Here is a 17,185-nt window from a genome sequence, read left to right as displayed (position 1 = left end):
GAGAAGTTGCTTTTGCTTTTCCCATCTGTGATGCTGCCCCCACACCAGAATAGGGACTAAGGTGGTGGTATTCCGTGGTGTTAGTATTTTAGGAGGACGGACTTGGCATTCATTTGAATTTTATAGCATTTGTTTTCACTTTTTTTTTTTCCAGGTGCAAGTGCTTCCTGAGAGATTTTGGTTGTTTTGATTTATTGGCACATACACAATGTATATACTGTGACTCATCCGTAGCAGGGCCTCTCGAGGAAATGAGGTGTAGCTGCTGCCTTGCTCCTGCCTGCCTCCTCCTCCTTTAGTTGAGCACCCAGTTTATGCCAGGTCTTCTCCAGGGATGAGAAAGACGGGTTCCCTGCCTCCGGGAGCCTAGGGAAGAGCGTTGGAATGCAGTGTAAAGAGGCTGGTACAGAAGTTACTGCTGGTGCTCTGGGAAGCAGCACAGGAGAGGGGCCGTTGTAGGTGGCTTTTAAAGGAAGCCTTGGGGCCTGGCAAGGCAGCAGCCGCGGTGGAGACCTGAAGGAGAGGAAGAACACATTACTTTGTGGACAGGGAGTGGCCCGATGCCATGGTGGTAACACAGGCTGGGCGTGGAGGCCGTCAGGAGAAGAGGACAAGCTGAAATCACATCGTAAAGGGTCTCGCTGGGACTTGGTCCCGTTGACCAGGGTTCTCCAAGCCTGCTCCCCAGACCAGCATTAGCATCTTGGGAGCTTGTTAGAAACGCACATGCCTCGGCCCAGCCTGCGGCTTTGAGGTCCGGTATTGTGGCTGAGGCCAGCTGTGTGTTTCACTAGGCCTCTAGGGGCTGCCCAGGCCAGGAAAGAACAGACAGGCTCTTGAGCAGCCTTGCCTTTCTGTAAAAGCTCACTCTGAGGACCCTCTGGAAGGCGGGATGGTGTGGCGGAGTTGGGGGCTGAGTCATTGCTGTTTTTGTGGATGGGATGTGGTTTGGACTGAAGGTAGTAGGAAGAAGAGAATGGATTTGCTGGACTTCATTGCTATTAGACAGTTTAAAAGTTGAGAAAACAGCTGTGCTTTGCTCTGTGACCTACCCCCAATCAGGGATGGAGGGGGTTTTCAACACCTTTGCTGCCTTCTGTCCTCGGGAACATCTTTTACTGATTGGGGACGGGGCACAAATCACATAACCGGCCTGAGCCTCTTCAGTCTCCTCTTGGATTTTGCCAGCTTCATCAGAATGACGGCCTCTGGAGGGGTCACCTTGCATAATCCGGAGTCTTAGAAAGGAGGGCAGAGTGTGGGAGACAGAGGCAGTGATTTCATTCCGGTCTGCCCGGCTACTGGCCAATTTAATAACCGGTAATGGCACTCAGACTTACGTTGTACATTGTCCCTAAGTTGGTGGGATGTACCTTTTTGCTCTTTGAATTGTACCATCACTGGCTCCATTTGGTACATGTAAGTGTAAAGATGGGTCTCCAATTTCAGTTACAACGATTATTCTGTTAGAAGCTTTATTCTTCAGCATTTTAACACTTTTTATATCCTATTTTGTTTTACAGATTTGTAAGACTCCAGGGCCTTCATGCTGTGATTAATCAGATGGTTCCTGAAATGACTGGGAAAACATACACTTTACGGGCCAGTTGAAGAGTGTATGTCGGTGTATATTTAAAACCTTTCTATGCACACACACACACACACACACACACACACACGAGAAGACAGGCCCATTCTGGTGCACACTTGAAGCATTTTACAACTGATGAAAATTAATCTAAGAATCAGATGGAGCAACTTGACACCACTGGGCTCAGGGGCCCGGGGAGAAAAATACATCACTAATGGCCAATTTTCCATATGGTCTTCACGGGTAAAGAAAGTTTGCAAAAAGAAGAAAAAAAAACTTGCACAGATCAAGCTTCAAAAATACCTCTCCAGTAGAAATAAGGAGCTAAGTGAGACGGCGCCCGAGGGAGAAGTGTGATTTCAAGCATTGCCGGTGGGATCAAGCAGTGTTTTTTGCACTTTATTTTTCAGTGGATTTGATGATTTGGACAGAGACTGTAAAATTCTGGACTGACAAGTTTCTTTACTGTGAGTTGGTGACTGGAGGAAAGCCAGTTCAGGTTTGATGGGACAAGTTTGAACAATGAACTGGTTCCTTTGCCTTTTTCAGTTGACTATACTCAAGAAACTTTAATTTATTTTTTCCCTTTCCTTTTCTGTATCTACAGGATAATATTATTTGAAACCGATAAATAAATATCAAGGAACATCCAAGCAAAGCTTCTTTTCCTTGGACTGTACGTGTGGCATCTGGAAACATTCTCTGAATGTGAACAGAAAAGGGCCCATCAGCAAAACGTGGTAACTCTTGAGGGACACAGTGGGGAAGAGCCCGACCCTGCCTGTGTTTTGTTCTCTTCTGTGGAGTTCAAGAAGACTTGTGCATATAAGAGGAGGATTACTTGATGGACTTAAATCTGAGATTCTTCTTTTTTCTTCCAAGATGAAAAAAATGTGTGATTTTTAGGAGCAGAAAGGGGAGAAGTTAGACTGGGGGGAGGAAGGAGACAGGCAAAAGAAGAAATCTGCAGCGAGGCTCCGTTTTGTCAGCAAGAGGATTTAGGACTCACCTGAGGCAAGCGCTTGGACCAACGCCCTGGCTCTGCGGCGTGAAGGGGCTTCCTCTCGCCCCCTCTCTGGCATGAGGGCTGCGTGGGCTGTGAGGGCAGTCAGATAGAGCCCCGCTCTCGGGGGGGAGCACAGGGACCTGCCAGGACACCGCTGGGGCTCTGAACCACGGCAAAGAACTTTTCTTCCTAAACTTGGACTGCTGTCTGCACAAACTGGTCGTTCTGCACGGTGTGTGTGCCTTTTTCCCCTTTATGCAATCTTTTTCAGCTTTAGCAGCAGAAATTTGTCTAGTTGAGAAAACATGCCAGAGGGTAGCTTCAGAAAGAGGAGGATCCCCTGTGCTTTGTTTCTGCGTCTGAACTTTTGAAGAAAAAATTCCAGCTCGAGGGATTCTTAAAGCCTTAAGTTACTTGAAATCTATGTATTTGCAACCCTTGGTCTCTGGAATCATATTACACTAAACTGGAATCTCAGGCGGAATCAGAATAACCAAGTTGAGTAAACAGAAGGAAACTCAGTTTCTTGATCACTACATATTAATGATGCTCTTTCTCCAAAGGGTCAGCCCACTCTTCCTCTAAGGACTTGAAAATAAAAATGGACCCCACATTTTTTTAAGCATCACCTTTTCTTAGCAGACTGCCATCATCTTTTATAGAGGAATTTTTTCACTATGCATTTGGTGGATCTTTATAAAATACTGACCTTCTAATTAGATCCAGGTCAATCTTAACTAAAGGAGACCGGAGAAGCCAAGCAAGCCAACCACAAAAATAGAATTAATCAATGAGAGGAATCGGGTTAGCTTTTTCAGCACTCAGCACTGCTCTTTAAGTACAAGAGCCCACTGGGAGAAGTATGTATGCAGCGGTGGAGCAGGGGCCTGTGCTCTGCAGCGACTCGAACATCCTCTGCCTGTCCTGGAAGGGGCGCGTCCCCAAGAGCGAGAAGGAGAAGCCTGTGTGCAGGAGGCGCTACTATGAGGAGGGCTGGCTGGCCACGGGCAATGGCCGGGGCGTCGTGGGCGTGACCTTCACCTCCAGCCACTGCCGCCGGGACAGGAACACGCCACAGAGAATTAACTTCAACCTGCGGGGCCACAACAGCGAGGTGAGTGGCTTTCCTTTCACAGTTTGGTCATTTCTAGAGATATTTTTGAGCCACCCCCACCCACTGGCTCAAAACTCACTTTTCTTCAGTTTCTTATATTTCTGGCCAAGTGAGACTTTTTGCAAAGTGATTTCTGTCGTCAGTGTTTTGGTGGGAAAGTGTTAGGGCAGACACAGTGCCCATTGCTTAGTTACCTTATCTTCACCTCCTTCCACCACAATGAGCAAACCCCTGTCCCACCCACACGCCCTGCAACCTCGGGGCGGAGCTCATGGAGGTCCTGACTCTGCCCCGGGCCGTTGGGCAGAACCGGGTGTGATAGCTCCAGGCAACTGCTGATGTCACAACTGACCAACTGGGACTCTTTTTCTCCTAGAGAACAATTTCTTATACATATTTTTACTGCCATGCAAGTTAGTCATGGATAGTACTGACTCTTTATTTAACAGGATTTCCTTAGGACAGTGGTCCTCAACCTTCCTAATGCCGCAGCCCTTTAATACAGTTCCTCATGTTGTGGTGACCCCCAACCATAAAATTATTTTCGTTGCTACTTCATAACTGTAATTTTGCTACTGTTGTGAATCGTAATGCAAATATCTGGTATGCAGGATGTATTTAGGCGACCCCTGTGTAAGGGTCGTTCGACCCCCCCCAAAGGGGTCGTGACCCACAGGTTGAGAACCACTGCCTTAGGAGCAGGTAGGCAGTCGTGCGTGTTTGGTGGAAATAGTTTCATTATAGGGACACATCACTATAGGATGGTCATACCTGCGTGCTAGGATTTGGTTACCTCTCTCTGAGAAGCTTTTCCTTACCCCCAAGCCCCCTTTCCTCCCCACCCCCCACTTGCCCCTACTGAGCTCTGAGCAGCTTTCTGTGGTGGTGCTGGTAATGATAGTTATCTGCTGTGTGGGTCGGTAAACTTACTGGAAGATTGTTCTTGTGGTCTGCTTCCTCACCTCCCACTCTTTAAAATGTCATTTATTTTAATTGCCTTTAACTTGTTAACCCACTTCTGTGTGGCTTTTCCCCAGCCTCTCACTGAAAAGGTCATATTCCCAGTGACCTCACATTGCTAAGCCCATAGGTCACTTTATTGCCGGTGGTAGCATTCAGTGGAGTGGAAATGTCACTTTCTTGCTTTCCAGGACACCGCCTCTTCTGGGTTTCCTCTACCTTCATGTCCTCTACTTTTCACCCGTCTTTGCTGACTTTGGCTGTTTTCACCGTACGTTAAGTTTAAGTGTTGGACGGCCCCAGGCATGCATCTTTTTCTAGATGATCTCTCTTAGTTGGCTTTAAATCCACCTATATGCGGGTGACCCCAAATTTATATTCCCCATCTATCTTCACCCTCAATTGCAGACTCCATTCTTCAGTTTGGTATGTGAGATACAAAACTGGACATTAGTTACTAGACCATCTCAGAATGTAGGTCTCTCATGAGAACTTGTTTTCCTGCTGACCCTTCAGCCACCAGCCCCAGCCACCAGCCCAGTTCCAACCCCCTTTCCGCCCATCTTCTTCCCAGGACCAGCCCACAAACACTTACTACTACTAGTTTTCTTATCATGGCTATTCAGAATCCAGTCCCCCAGCCCAAGAAGCTTTTGCCCTGTACTATTCTCCAATGCCTCACCAAACCCTTCACTGTCCAAAGCACACAGTCACTCATAACTGTTTCTGGGCTCATTATGCTTTTGCCTTTTTTGAAGCAGTGTGTCACAGAAGGAAAAACACACAGACATGAATTGAAATCCCAGGTCTGCCATCTTTGTCATCAGCTCGATACCTTGGATAAGTTCTATAACATCTCTGAAAGTCAGGGATAATAAAACAAAGCTGTAGAGAGTTGTTATGACAGTTAAACAAAATAGCGGACAAAAAGCACATAGAAAATTGTGGCCATATAGCACGTAGCTACTGTTAGCTGCAGCAGCAACATTATTTCCATGCCTCCTACATATCCATCTTCTGACAGATAGGTCAGCTGGGCAGAAAGAGCTCCTTCTTCATGGTGCGGGGCGTGCAGGAGGCAGCCAATCAGTGATTCTCTCCCATCATTGATGTTTCTATCTCTCCCTTCCTCTCTGAAATCAATAACATATATTTAAAAAGAGATATTTTTAAAGGTTCTTAAAGGCATTAAAAGTAGATTTATTCATGGTTCTATTCCCAGTCAGGGCACATGCCAGAGTTGCGGGCTCAATCCCCAATGTGTGGTGTTCTATCTCTCCCTCTCCCTTCCTCTCTCTGAAATCAATAAAAACATATTTTTAAAATAGATTTATTTTCCCTAAACAAAACAAAAATATTAATCCTATATAATAAAAGGCTAATATGCAAATTGACCAAACGGCTGAACAACTGGTCACTGTGCTGCACACTGACCATCATGTAGCAGATGCTCAACACAGGACCTGCCCCCTGGTGGTCAATGCGCTCCCACAGGGGGAGCGCCGCTTAGCCAGAAGCCAGGCTCATGGCTGGCGAGCACAGCGGCCGTGGCAGGAGCCTCTCACGCCTCCACAGCAGCACTCAGGATGTTCGACTGCTGGCTTAAGCCCGCTCCCCACAGTCCCTGGCAGTCAGACCTCCCCCGAGGGCTCCTGGACTGCGAGAGGGTGCAGGCTGGGCTGAGGGACAACCCCCCCCCCCCATCAAATGCATGAATTTTGTGCACCAGGCCTTTAGTAGAATTATATTTTATTTAGAAAATAGAATTTGTCAAAATAATGGCATTGTTCATTTTTTTTCTTTAGCAATTTGTTTTACTTTTTTTTCTCCTAATAGAAATAAATTACCATGTCTGAAAGTAACTTAGACACTGGAAAACACTGTCTTTTGGGTGTATTTTTGCTAGAGAGGAAGAGAGAAGGATGTGGGCACAAGGCAGTAATTTTTTTGGTAACAGCTTCCTAGGGAAGCGGCTTCAAGCTGCATCATGTCAAAATGAGAATGAAGGAGGTTATTACTGAAGTCCTGGGCAAATAAATATTTTCCTAACTCTAGCATCTGTTCATGTTTTACTAATAGGTGGGCCTATGGATTCTTGAGCAGACTGCTTGGGTTTGAGCTGAGTCCCTTTCTGTATGACTTGGGACAAATTACGTATTTTTGTGCTTTGTTACATTATCTGTACGGGAACATAACATCTACCTCCTAACTTGCTTGTGGTGACCGAAAGACACAGTCCATTGAAAATGCACATCAAAGAGCTCATTATATCTTAGTTCTTTTTAGTTATTACTAGACTCTCTGCCATCCTTGGGTTTTTGCCCATCTGCATTTCCTTCCCCCCCCCCCCCCAATCCTCACCTGAGGATATTTTTCCCATTGATTTTCAGACAGAGTGGGAGGGAAGGAAGAGTGGGAGTCGGGAGAGAACAGAGACAGAGAGACAGAGACAGACATCGAAGTGAGAGAGAGACACATGGATTGATTGCCTCCCACATGGGGCCTGACCAGGGCGGGATTGAACCCGTCATGGTGGTATGTGTCCTTGACCGGGAATTGAACCCATTACCCTTGTGTTTGCAGGCCAACACTCTCACCGAGCTGCATTTTCTTTTGGGTTTGAAACAGTGGAGCCATGGCATCTCTGCTGAGAAATAGCCCGATGGTTGCAAAATATAGGAATGGAATGTGAGGCAGGAGGCAGGTGAGCGGTTAGAAGCAGGGTTCGGGGTGTCCATGCTGGGAAGGAGGCTGAGCTTGTGCCACTAGTTTTATTACAGGTGACACTGGGTACCTCCATAGCTGCAAGGCATTCATCCTGCCTACTTCCATCCTAGTCTACAGCAGTACCTGGCCTCAGGCATGCATGAAGAAGCCACCTAGTCATCCTTCCACAGAGAGGCTGTTGGGCATAGTGCAGAAATGGACCCCTAGTGCGCTGTGCAAGGGGTATCCTATTCTAATCGGAGGTTTTTGTCTAAAGTTGATTAAAGTTATCTTTCTGGGATATGGTCTGGGAAGGGGTAGGGCGGGTGGGAAAGCGGTAGGGTGGGTGGGAAGGGAGCCAGAACAGGAGAATCTGTGCTGTGCAGCAGTTTGGTATTTCTCATTGGGTCCACCCACATGCTTGACTCTGAACTTCCAAAACAAACACGCCTGTGAGTTTTGCCCAGCATTTACCGCTGGGTGTTTTCATTGTACCTTCTGGCAACCTACATTTGGTTTCTCTTCCTCATTGTTGCTGTTTTATGGAATTCTTACTGGCATTTGTGTGTTTTTCCACTTGGCCTAGATAGATTTGGTCTACTGAAATACAGGGGAAATGGTCTTTATCCTAAGGAACTTTCTTTATCCTGAAATAATCTTCCTGTTCAAGTTCACTTCCTACCTTTTTTCTTCTCCCTGTATACAGTCTCCACAACAGTGTGCAAAGCAAAAACCAATGTTGTCTGTCTTATCTCTACTCTTCTCTTTCTTTGCTTCTTAAATTTTTAGAGTTTAAGCAAGTATTTGTTCATCAGATCTTTAAAATAGAAAATAACCTTGGAAATAGCATCATTGTCAGCAAGGTATATTTTGTAAACTCAGTAGCAGAAATAAATGCTTAGTGGTTTCGTTTTATAAGGTAACATAAGTTGATGTTTAGACTTGGGAAGTATATTTTATTCAAACAATTTAAAAACAGGAGTTTAACGTGTTAAAAACTTGTCTCCATTTACTTGATATTTTCACAATTTTAGTTTTTAATTTTTCTTCTTTTTAGGAAAGTTCTACAGTTGACTAATTAGGAAATTACTTAAATAACATGACCACAGACCTCTTTCTCATCTAGTAGCTATGGCCAAAGATCATGAAAATCCATTGTTAGGTGAAGTAAGGATTGGGTGGAAGTGTGACTTCATCTTTACAGATTCATTCCAGCAACTTAAAATATGGTAATGAATTTATACTGGAAACCATGTTTTGTATTAGTTTCCCCACTATGCCCCCCACCCCTAGCTTATGCTCTGCTCTTTCACTTGTATAATGGGATTGATTTCCTTCATGTCTGAAGAATTGAGGATTTAATTATTTAAAATAAAATTCATTCTCAGCTGGTATGACATTTATTAGGAACATTTGTCCCTGTTGTTGAGCAGCTATCTTATTTTTTTTATGTGAAAAAGGGCCAATTAAATTTTTAAAGAAATGACGCAGAGCCAGATGTTCTCTTGAGGTAGCCCATGCACCTTTTGTAATGACCGAGTACAAAACAATTCTGTTGCCACATTAACAGTCCACGGTTATCATAGATTTAGCTTACTCTGGAAGGAATTGCCAAGACTTTCATGAAATTCACTTAAGTTCCAAGGATTTATAATAACTACTATAATAACTACTCTAAATGGAGGGTTTCTTTTCAGAATAGATTTATGCCTGGTAAGTCAACTTTTCATATTTTTTCCTAGTGAAGATGAATTGTGACAATTATTTTACTGTTGACATTTTTAAAAAGAATAAAACCTATGGAAGATATTCTACTCTAAGTTTTCATTCAGCTCATTTGAAAAAAATATTAAGCATCTTCTGTGTGTTAGCTACCATACCAAGTGATGTTGTTATAGGGGTGAACGGGGTGAACACAGATTTTATTGATTATGATATACAGTGGGGCCTTGACTTACGAGTTTAATTCATTCTGAGACCGAGCTCTTTAAGGAGCTCGTTAACTCAAATTACTCTATCAAACTCAATGCAAAAAATGGCCGAGACACAGCTGGTATCTCAAAAAACTCGTTAGTCGGGACACTCGTAAGTCAAGGCCCCACTGTATACAGTTACAAGTACAGAAACATTACTTATATTGGCTTAAGCAATTAGTAAAAGGAATGCATTGGCTCATGGCACTAAAAGCATCCAAGGATCTCAGGCTTGAGTCATTTCTTGACCACTTGGGACCTGGTGTCTCCTTCTCTCCGCTTCTCTGCAGGCTTCGGCGGTGCCCTGGAGGACCACAGGCTAACAGCCTCCCCGTCCTCCTTTCAGCGGAAAAGAGACTGCGCTTCTCCAACACCAGTGTGGGGTTTGACTCTTAATATGCGGAATTAGTCCTGTGCCCAAACCTGAACCAGTCACTGTGGCCAAAGGGAGGCAGAGCTCTGATTGGCAAGCCTGAGCCAGGGCTAGCAGGAGTCATCCCTTTTCTGTCATGGAGGCTAAGAGCAGGGAGTGGTGTTTCCCTGGGGGAAATCAAGGCTCTACCCTAGAAACAGAGTCAATGGAGTCAAAACTTCCCACTGCCTCCACCTGTCCTTCCTAGCCAGCAGCCTACTGGAGGAAGATGGGATTCCAACAGCAGTGGCACTGAGGGCGCTGGTGCTGTGGTGGAGAAAATTCCGGCTGAAATGGGAGCACCAGCAGGAGCACTTTGTGCGATTCTTAGTTTGAAGTGTGACAATCATAAAAAGTGGACACTTAAAATACACGTTTAAAGTAAACTTAATTTGGTGAAGGAACATGGCAATTAGCCTTATTTTGGACCTTTTCTCAGGCAGTAAACCTGTTGAGTCAGCACCTGTTGGCTCTTTCTGGGCCAGGACTGTGCTAGAAGAGAACTGCCTGCGCTGTGAGCTGCTCGGAGGCCGCAGCGGCTGGGCAGTGACCTCCCCCCTCCAACTCCCCGGGAGGGTTAACATTCTACATTTCTGTACGGTAGGAGCAGGTTCCATGTTGTGACAGTGAGTCAGCCTCCTTATGTTGCACCTTCTGTGGGGGAAAAGAGCTGAGCAGGCTGCAAGGTGAGGTCTGTACAGGGACCCGAATCACTGCCCCCAGGCAGAGCCAGGACCACGGAGGGACTAGAGATGGAAGAGGGACTTTGGGTGTGGAGGGGAGATCACAGAACAGTCCTGAACAGTGTGGCTTTGGAGGTGGGCTTTGATTATGACCAAGGCTCCTCCTGACTGGAGCACTGCCTCACTCCCTCTGCGAGCTCCCCTCGGGGGAGTCCCTGAGGACCGCTTTGCTCGTGTAGGTGGTAAGCACTCCTGGGTGGGCGAGGCCATGCTCACCTGTGGGGACTGTCGTGAGCGGCATCTCAGAGCTCAGGGAGCGTTCCCCCAGGGGCCAGGTGAGCGTAGTTGAGGAGGATCTGCTCCTGCGCATCAAATGAAGCCCATCGCGAGGACAAGCAGGGGTACGGTCTGACCTAGACCTCGGGCCCTGTCTCTGTGGCGCCCCCCGCCCCGTGACGTGGAAACTACAGTGGCCACCAGTAGGCGTATTCAGAGATCTGTAACTTCATTTGGTGGAATCTTGGTAATTTGGTGACTAGTGAAAATGCGTTTTTCTGGGTAAGTTTGTCAGAATTGTTTTGTATTTATTTAGCCTCTAGATTCAACAAACCTAAATCAGTAATGTAAATGTTCAACTTACAGGGCCACTTGTAACTATTGAGTACAGATCATGTTTACTGAACTGAGTCCTCATTAAGGTAGTTTTATTTTCTTAAGTTTGTTACTGAGTGAGTGTCCTCCCACACCTGCTACTATGGGTGCAGCCTTCCTGTGTGTGCGTATTAGGGAGGAGCCGGAGCAGGGTGGGCACATGCACACACACAGCACAAACATGCACACACACAGTCGGGGGTTTATTCCTCAGAGGAAGGAGGTGGTTTCATGGAGGAGCCTGGGCCTGTTCCCCAGCTGTCCTCCACACCTGACCTGGCCCTGTGCTCTCTCTGACCCTGCTTCTCTCCTACGTCACCACGATAAGTGGTGTCAGACTTGGGGACTCTGCTTAGCCCTTCCTTTTCCCTGAAGTGCCCTGACCATTTGGACCGATGGGACCTCCCTCTTTTGCACTCGGTGACTCTGCGGTCACTCATCGCTTATTGCTTGGACCACTTGCTGGGCGTAGAGCTCACTGCCTTCTTTTATTTCTAGGGGTGCATGCATGCCGTGCTTCTCTGGCTTATGCTATTTGAGTTAGAGCCTTGGGGCCTGCTGAGCTGCTAGATTAAAAATCTCCATATTTTTCCCCAGAAGGATTGGCAAAATGATGAATACCACATTTCTTAAAAGAATTCTGGAGTCTAGAATTTCTAGATCATGTGAAGTCTTAATGTCTTTGTGGCTAATTAAGGAATATAAAATCATATATTACAGCTTTACTTTTTATGTCTTCATTTAATAATTGGGTTGAAATTTAGTAATATCAATTTGTCATCTATATAGGCTGATATTGCTGCTTCAATTTTGGGGGTTTAGTAAATTTTTCTATGTTGTATTCATCATGTTTTCTCCACCCATTAAAATTTTGGGTTTAAATAACAAAGAAAGGGCAAATAGGGTTGTTTTTCCTTTCACTATTCTTTGGTATTTGTGTCTACTTAATTTTCCTGATCAATTTTACTATCACTTTTTACTCCTAATAACCAAAGTTTCAGAGAGCAGATTCTAGCTGATGCAAAAATAAATAAAATCGGGTCCCAAATAAGGTTGAGCCAGCTAGAAATCTTCACATGGGATTGATGTTGACCTACGGCGTGTGGTCTGTCTGCTCCCAGACCTCCTGGCTCCAGTAATACTGATGCTTCTCCCATCCCCACCGCCTGTGGCTCTGCCAATAGTTTTCCACTGAGAGTTTGATAATGCTTCGAACCTACATAGTAACTTGGCACATGGCTCTGCTGCTATATTCAGTGTTCCAGAGAGAACCTTCAGGCGTCTCTCCATTTGTCTTTATCTCCCATTAGGCTTTTATAATTTTCTTTAGATTGCTTAGATCCTACTTTAAGTTAATGCCCCCAAATTACTCTTACTGCCGATGTGATTGCTGTACACTTTCATTTGTGGGCCCTGTAGCTATGTATAATTAATTGAAAAATTTGAAGCCATCGAACAATAAACGTTCAACATACATGTTAATACTCTGAAACTCGAAAGCAGCGCGCTTAGTGAAGTTTGTCATGTGTTCTCTTTTCTCCTCTACCTGAAAATACATTTCCACCCTCCAGCTCCGTGTTTCCAGCTTCTGTATTAAGTTCAGGCATCTCTTAACCGGGTGCCGTTTGTGGAGTGACAATAACGAGAACGTTATACTGCTGGATTCCTCATTAGTTGACAGGTTCAAAAATTGTCTTTAAATTTTAGATCTCTGAGATCATTCTTAAGATTCCTATAAGCACTAAATTTTACCCCCCTGGAGATTGAAACAATGTGAATTCTCTAATAATAAGACTCTTCTAAATAAAGCCTCTGTCTCATTCTCTGAACGGTTTCATTTATAATGGCACTTCATTCTCTGAATTAGCTAGTGGTTGCTGTGGAAATTGGCTCTGGAATCTTCAGGAAGCTCCTTCATTGACCCAGGAGCCACTGTGTCCCTACCCCAAGGGTCTGTTGGGATTCTGCACCACTGCTGTTTGCTAAGGAGCACCTCTGGGATTTGCGGGTAATTATATAGCCACTATGCCTTAGCAATTTGACTAGAGGTTATTATATATTTATTTCTCCCAGTATTTATCTGAGGATATGTTTCTATTGATTTTTAGAGAGAAAGGAAGAGAGAGAGAGAGAGAGAGAGAGAGAGAGAGAGAGAGAGAAACATTGATGTAAAAGAGAAACATTGATCATTTCCCCTCATGCTCACCCTGACTGAAGATTGAACCTGCAACCTAGGTTACGTGCCCTGGCCTGGAATGAAACCCACAACCTTTTTAAAAAAAAATAAATCTTTATTGTTCAGATTATTACAGATGTTCCTCTCCCCCCCCCCCCATAGCTCCCCTCCACCTGGTTCCCACCCCACCCCACCCCAGGCCCTTACCCCCCACCACTGTCATCCATAGGTGTAAGATTTTTGTCCAATCTATTTCCACATCCCTCACACCCCCTTCCCCCCGAGAATTGTCAGTCCACTTTTTTTCTATGCCACTGCTTCTATTATATTCACCAGTTTATTCTGACTTAATTTTTAGATTCATTTGATAGATATTTATTTGTTGTCACTTTGTTGTTCATAATTTTTATCTTTACCTTTTTCTTCTTCCTCTTCTTAAAGAATATCCTTCAGCATTTCATATAATCCTGGTTTAGTGGTGATGAACTCCTTTAGCTTTTTCTTGTCTGTGAAATTCTTTATCTGACTTTCAATTCTGAATGATAGCTTTGCTGGGTAGAGTAATCTTGGTTGTAGGTTCTTGCTATTCATCACTTTGAATATTTCTTGCCACTCCCTTCTGGCCTGCATGGTTTCTGTTGAGAAATCAGCTGAGAGTTGTATGGGTACTCCCTTGTAGGTAACTAACTGTCTTTCTCTTGCTGCTTTTAAGATTCTCTCTTTGTCTTTAGCCCTTGGCATTTTAATTATGGTGTGTCTTGGTGTGGTCCTCTTTGGATTCCTCTTATTTGGTGTTCTCTTCGCTTCCTGGTCTTGTAAGTCTATTTCTTTCATCAGGTAGGGGAAGTTTTCTGTCATGATTTCTTCTAATAGGCTTTCAGTATCTTGCTCTCTCTCTTCTTTTGGCACCCCATAATTCGGATGTTGGTATGTTTGAAATTGTCCCAGAGGCTCCTTACACTATCTTCATATTTTTGGATTCTTTTTGCTTTTCAGGATGGGTGTTTTTGCTTCTTCGTATTTCAAATCTTTGACTTGATTCTTGGGATCCTCTAGTCTGCTCTTGGATCTCTGTATATTATTCTTAATTTCAGTCACTGTATGCTTAATTTCTGACTGGTCCTTTTCCATTTTTTTGGCATTCTCATTAAGATCTTTGAAGGTCTCACTAAGTTCCTTGGAGGTTTGTAGAAGATTCTTGAGTAACCTTATAACTGTGGTTTTGAACTCTATGTCCAGTAGTTTGCTTTCCTCCATTTCTTTCATTTGTGACGTTTCTTTGTCTCCGCATTCTGACTGACTGCGAGGACCCGCTGTGTCTATAGTGGAAGAACTGCAGTGCTGGAGACACCCTTATCGGGTAGGACTTGCTTCAGTGGGGCTTTGGTGCTCACTGAGCCTGCCTCTTGAGTGTGTCCCTTATGGATGTGAGGAGTTGAAATCTGGTATCTGACCACTGGGTACCCTGGCTCCTGGATCTCCAGGTCAACCACTGTGTGAGTTCACCCAGCAGGGCTACAGCGATATCAGCAAATATCTCCTCTTTGTTAGGGGTTTGGAAGTTTTGGAGCTCTCTGACCCAGCTACAGTTTGTTAGGTTAGGCTGCAAAAGGGCAGGCGCTTCCTTTACCCTGCTGCGCACAGCTTGGGTGGGGATGTAACTTGATTGGGGTGGGGTCTCAGAGAATCACCAGGGTGGAGCAAACAGCAATGGCTGTCGTCAGCTATCTCTGCGACTCCTCGCATCTCCTTCTCGGCGTCTCTGCGTCCCCCTAGTCCCCGAGTCCCGCGCCCCCACAGTAACTATGATCTCTGCAAGCAGCTCTGCGAGAAAGCCACCCTCACTTTCCAACCCGCTGCAAGACAGTCCAGTTTCTCCCCGTAGGAGTCTGGGTCCCCAGAGTCTCGCCAGAAACGAGTTCAGTGCATTCGGGAGCTTGTATCCCCTTTCAATTGAAAAAAACTGCGCACCCAGGTGCAGCCCGCCTTGCGCACGCCTCCGTACCTCTGCTGTTGGCGCCTCTGCACCTCCTACCCAGTCTCAATGCACTTTTTTCTTTCCTTCTAGTTGTAGAACTTCCACTCGGCCAGCTTTCCCGTGGTTCTGGATGATAGCTGTTTTGTCTTTTAGTTGTAGTTTTAATGTGGTTGTGGGGGGCAGCACGTACAGGTTTATATCTTATGCTGCCATCTTGGTTCTCCTCTGGAACCCACAACCTTTTGATGTAGTGGACGATGCTCCAATCAACTGACCCACCCAGCCAGGGAAGTTCATAAGTTTTTTCAAATTTATGTACAATATTTTATTAGTTTCAGGTGTACAACATAGTGATTTAATATTTATATAATCACAAAGTGTTACCATAATTAGTCAAATTACCTTCTGTCACCATACAAAGTTATTATAGTATTAACAATTTATGAGCTTTAAATTTGTGCACCATTCTGAGTAGTGTGATGAAATCTCGAGCCATCCCAATGTGTTCCTCCCCAGATGTGAATCATCCCTTTGTCCAGTGTCTACATGCTCTAGACCAGTGGTTCTCAACCTGTGAGTCGCGACCCCTTTGGTGGTCGAACGACCCTTTCACAGGGGTCGCCTAAGATCATCCTTCATATTAGATATTTACATTATGATTCATAACAGTAGCAACATTACAGTTATGAAGTAGCAACGAAAATAATTTTATGGTTGGGTCACAACATGAAGAACTGTATTTAAAGGGCCAGAAGGTTGAGAACCATTGCTCTAGACACTCCCCACCTGTTAGCCACTTAGTAACTGGTTATCAGACTGACTGACAAGGTATCACAGTGCTGTGTTCAAGTAACCCATAGTGTAGTAGCCCAACACTGTGTCACAATGACTGTGTCATTCACCTCACTTCATCTCATCACATAGGCCAGGGGTGGGCAAACTTTTTGACTCGAGGGCCACAATGGTTCTTAAACTGGACCGGAGGGCCGGAACAAAAGCATGGATGGAGTGTTTGTATGAACTAATATAAATTCAAAGTAAACATCATTACATAAAAGGGTACGGTCTTTTTTTTTTTAGTTTTATTCATTTCAAACAGGCCGGATACGGCCTGCGGGCCGTAGCTTGCCCACAGCTGACATAGGCACTGTATCATCTCACATCATCAAAAGAAGACCAAACATAGTATAAGTTGGATTCACTGCTATCCGTGGTGTCAGGCATCCACTGTGGGCTTGGAACATTTCCCCCGAGGATAAGGGGGGACTGCTGTATAGCATCATCTTGGATTTATCACAGCGTACTTTACATTAATACTGACTTTGGATGCAGTGCAGGAGCCCTACAGAGTATCATTCCTTTTATCCCTCCCGCAGTCCTCGCGCTGTTGCCACGGGGTCTCGCCTTTGACTGAGTGAAATTGGCACTTTGGTGGGTTTTGAGCAGAGGAGTATTAAGAATAGCTGTTGCTGTTCACAGTACATCCAGAGCTACTGATTTTTTTTTAATAGAGTAGTATTTTTTATAGTTTTTATAAAATGATGAGTAGAGTGTTTTTCACTGTTAAAAAGAACCATGTGTTGCCCCTTAGCATTGAGAGAGATGAGCCGTAGGTCTCTGAAAGAGAACCTCAAAAGCCCAATTAATCAATGTTCCAGATTGTCTGTCTTTTCTTTAGTTTTTCCTTAATTGGTGGATTAGTGTTATATTTCATTTAATCAAAACTGAATCCCTAGTTTATAGCTTGTTCCTCAAATCAATTAGCATTTTACATGCTCACCTCTTTTACAGGTGTAAGCTGTCTTTTTTCTTTTTTAAAATGATACGTGTTCATTCTCGCTGTAAAGATCGGAACTGTATAGACATGGATGGAGTGAAATGTGAGGAAGGCTCTTGGCACATGGGGAGCCGGTGTCTGTCTTCACTTCCACATTT

The 17,185-nt window shown here is 44.7% G+C and overlaps 1 protein-coding gene across 2 annotated transcripts in view; it reads left to right on the top strand.

Moving 5' to 3' along the window:
• TULP4 (TUB like protein 4) overlaps window positions 1-17,185 on the top strand; it is a 146,755-nt gene that overhangs the window by 43,261 nt on the left and 86,309 nt on the right. For both annotated transcript variants that reach the window (XM_059699934.1, XM_059699933.1), the window contains exon 2: window positions 1,524-3,711. In XM_059699934.1, coding sequence (XP_059555917.1) covers window positions 3,460-3,711 — 252 coding nt within the window. In that variant the 5' untranslated portion in view covers window positions 1,524-3,459. The remainder of the gene's footprint in view (window positions 1-1,523; window positions 3,712-17,185) is intronic.

The sequence above is a fragment of the Myotis daubentonii genome, chromosome 6, assembly GCF_963259705.1.
Source record: "Myotis daubentonii chromosome 6, mMyoDau2.1, whole genome shotgun sequence".
NCBI lineage: Eukaryota > Metazoa > Chordata > Mammalia > Chiroptera > Vespertilionidae > Myotis > Myotis daubentonii.
Note: the sequence above shows the minus strand (reverse complement) of the source record. Positions and strands in the feature narration are given on the sequence as shown.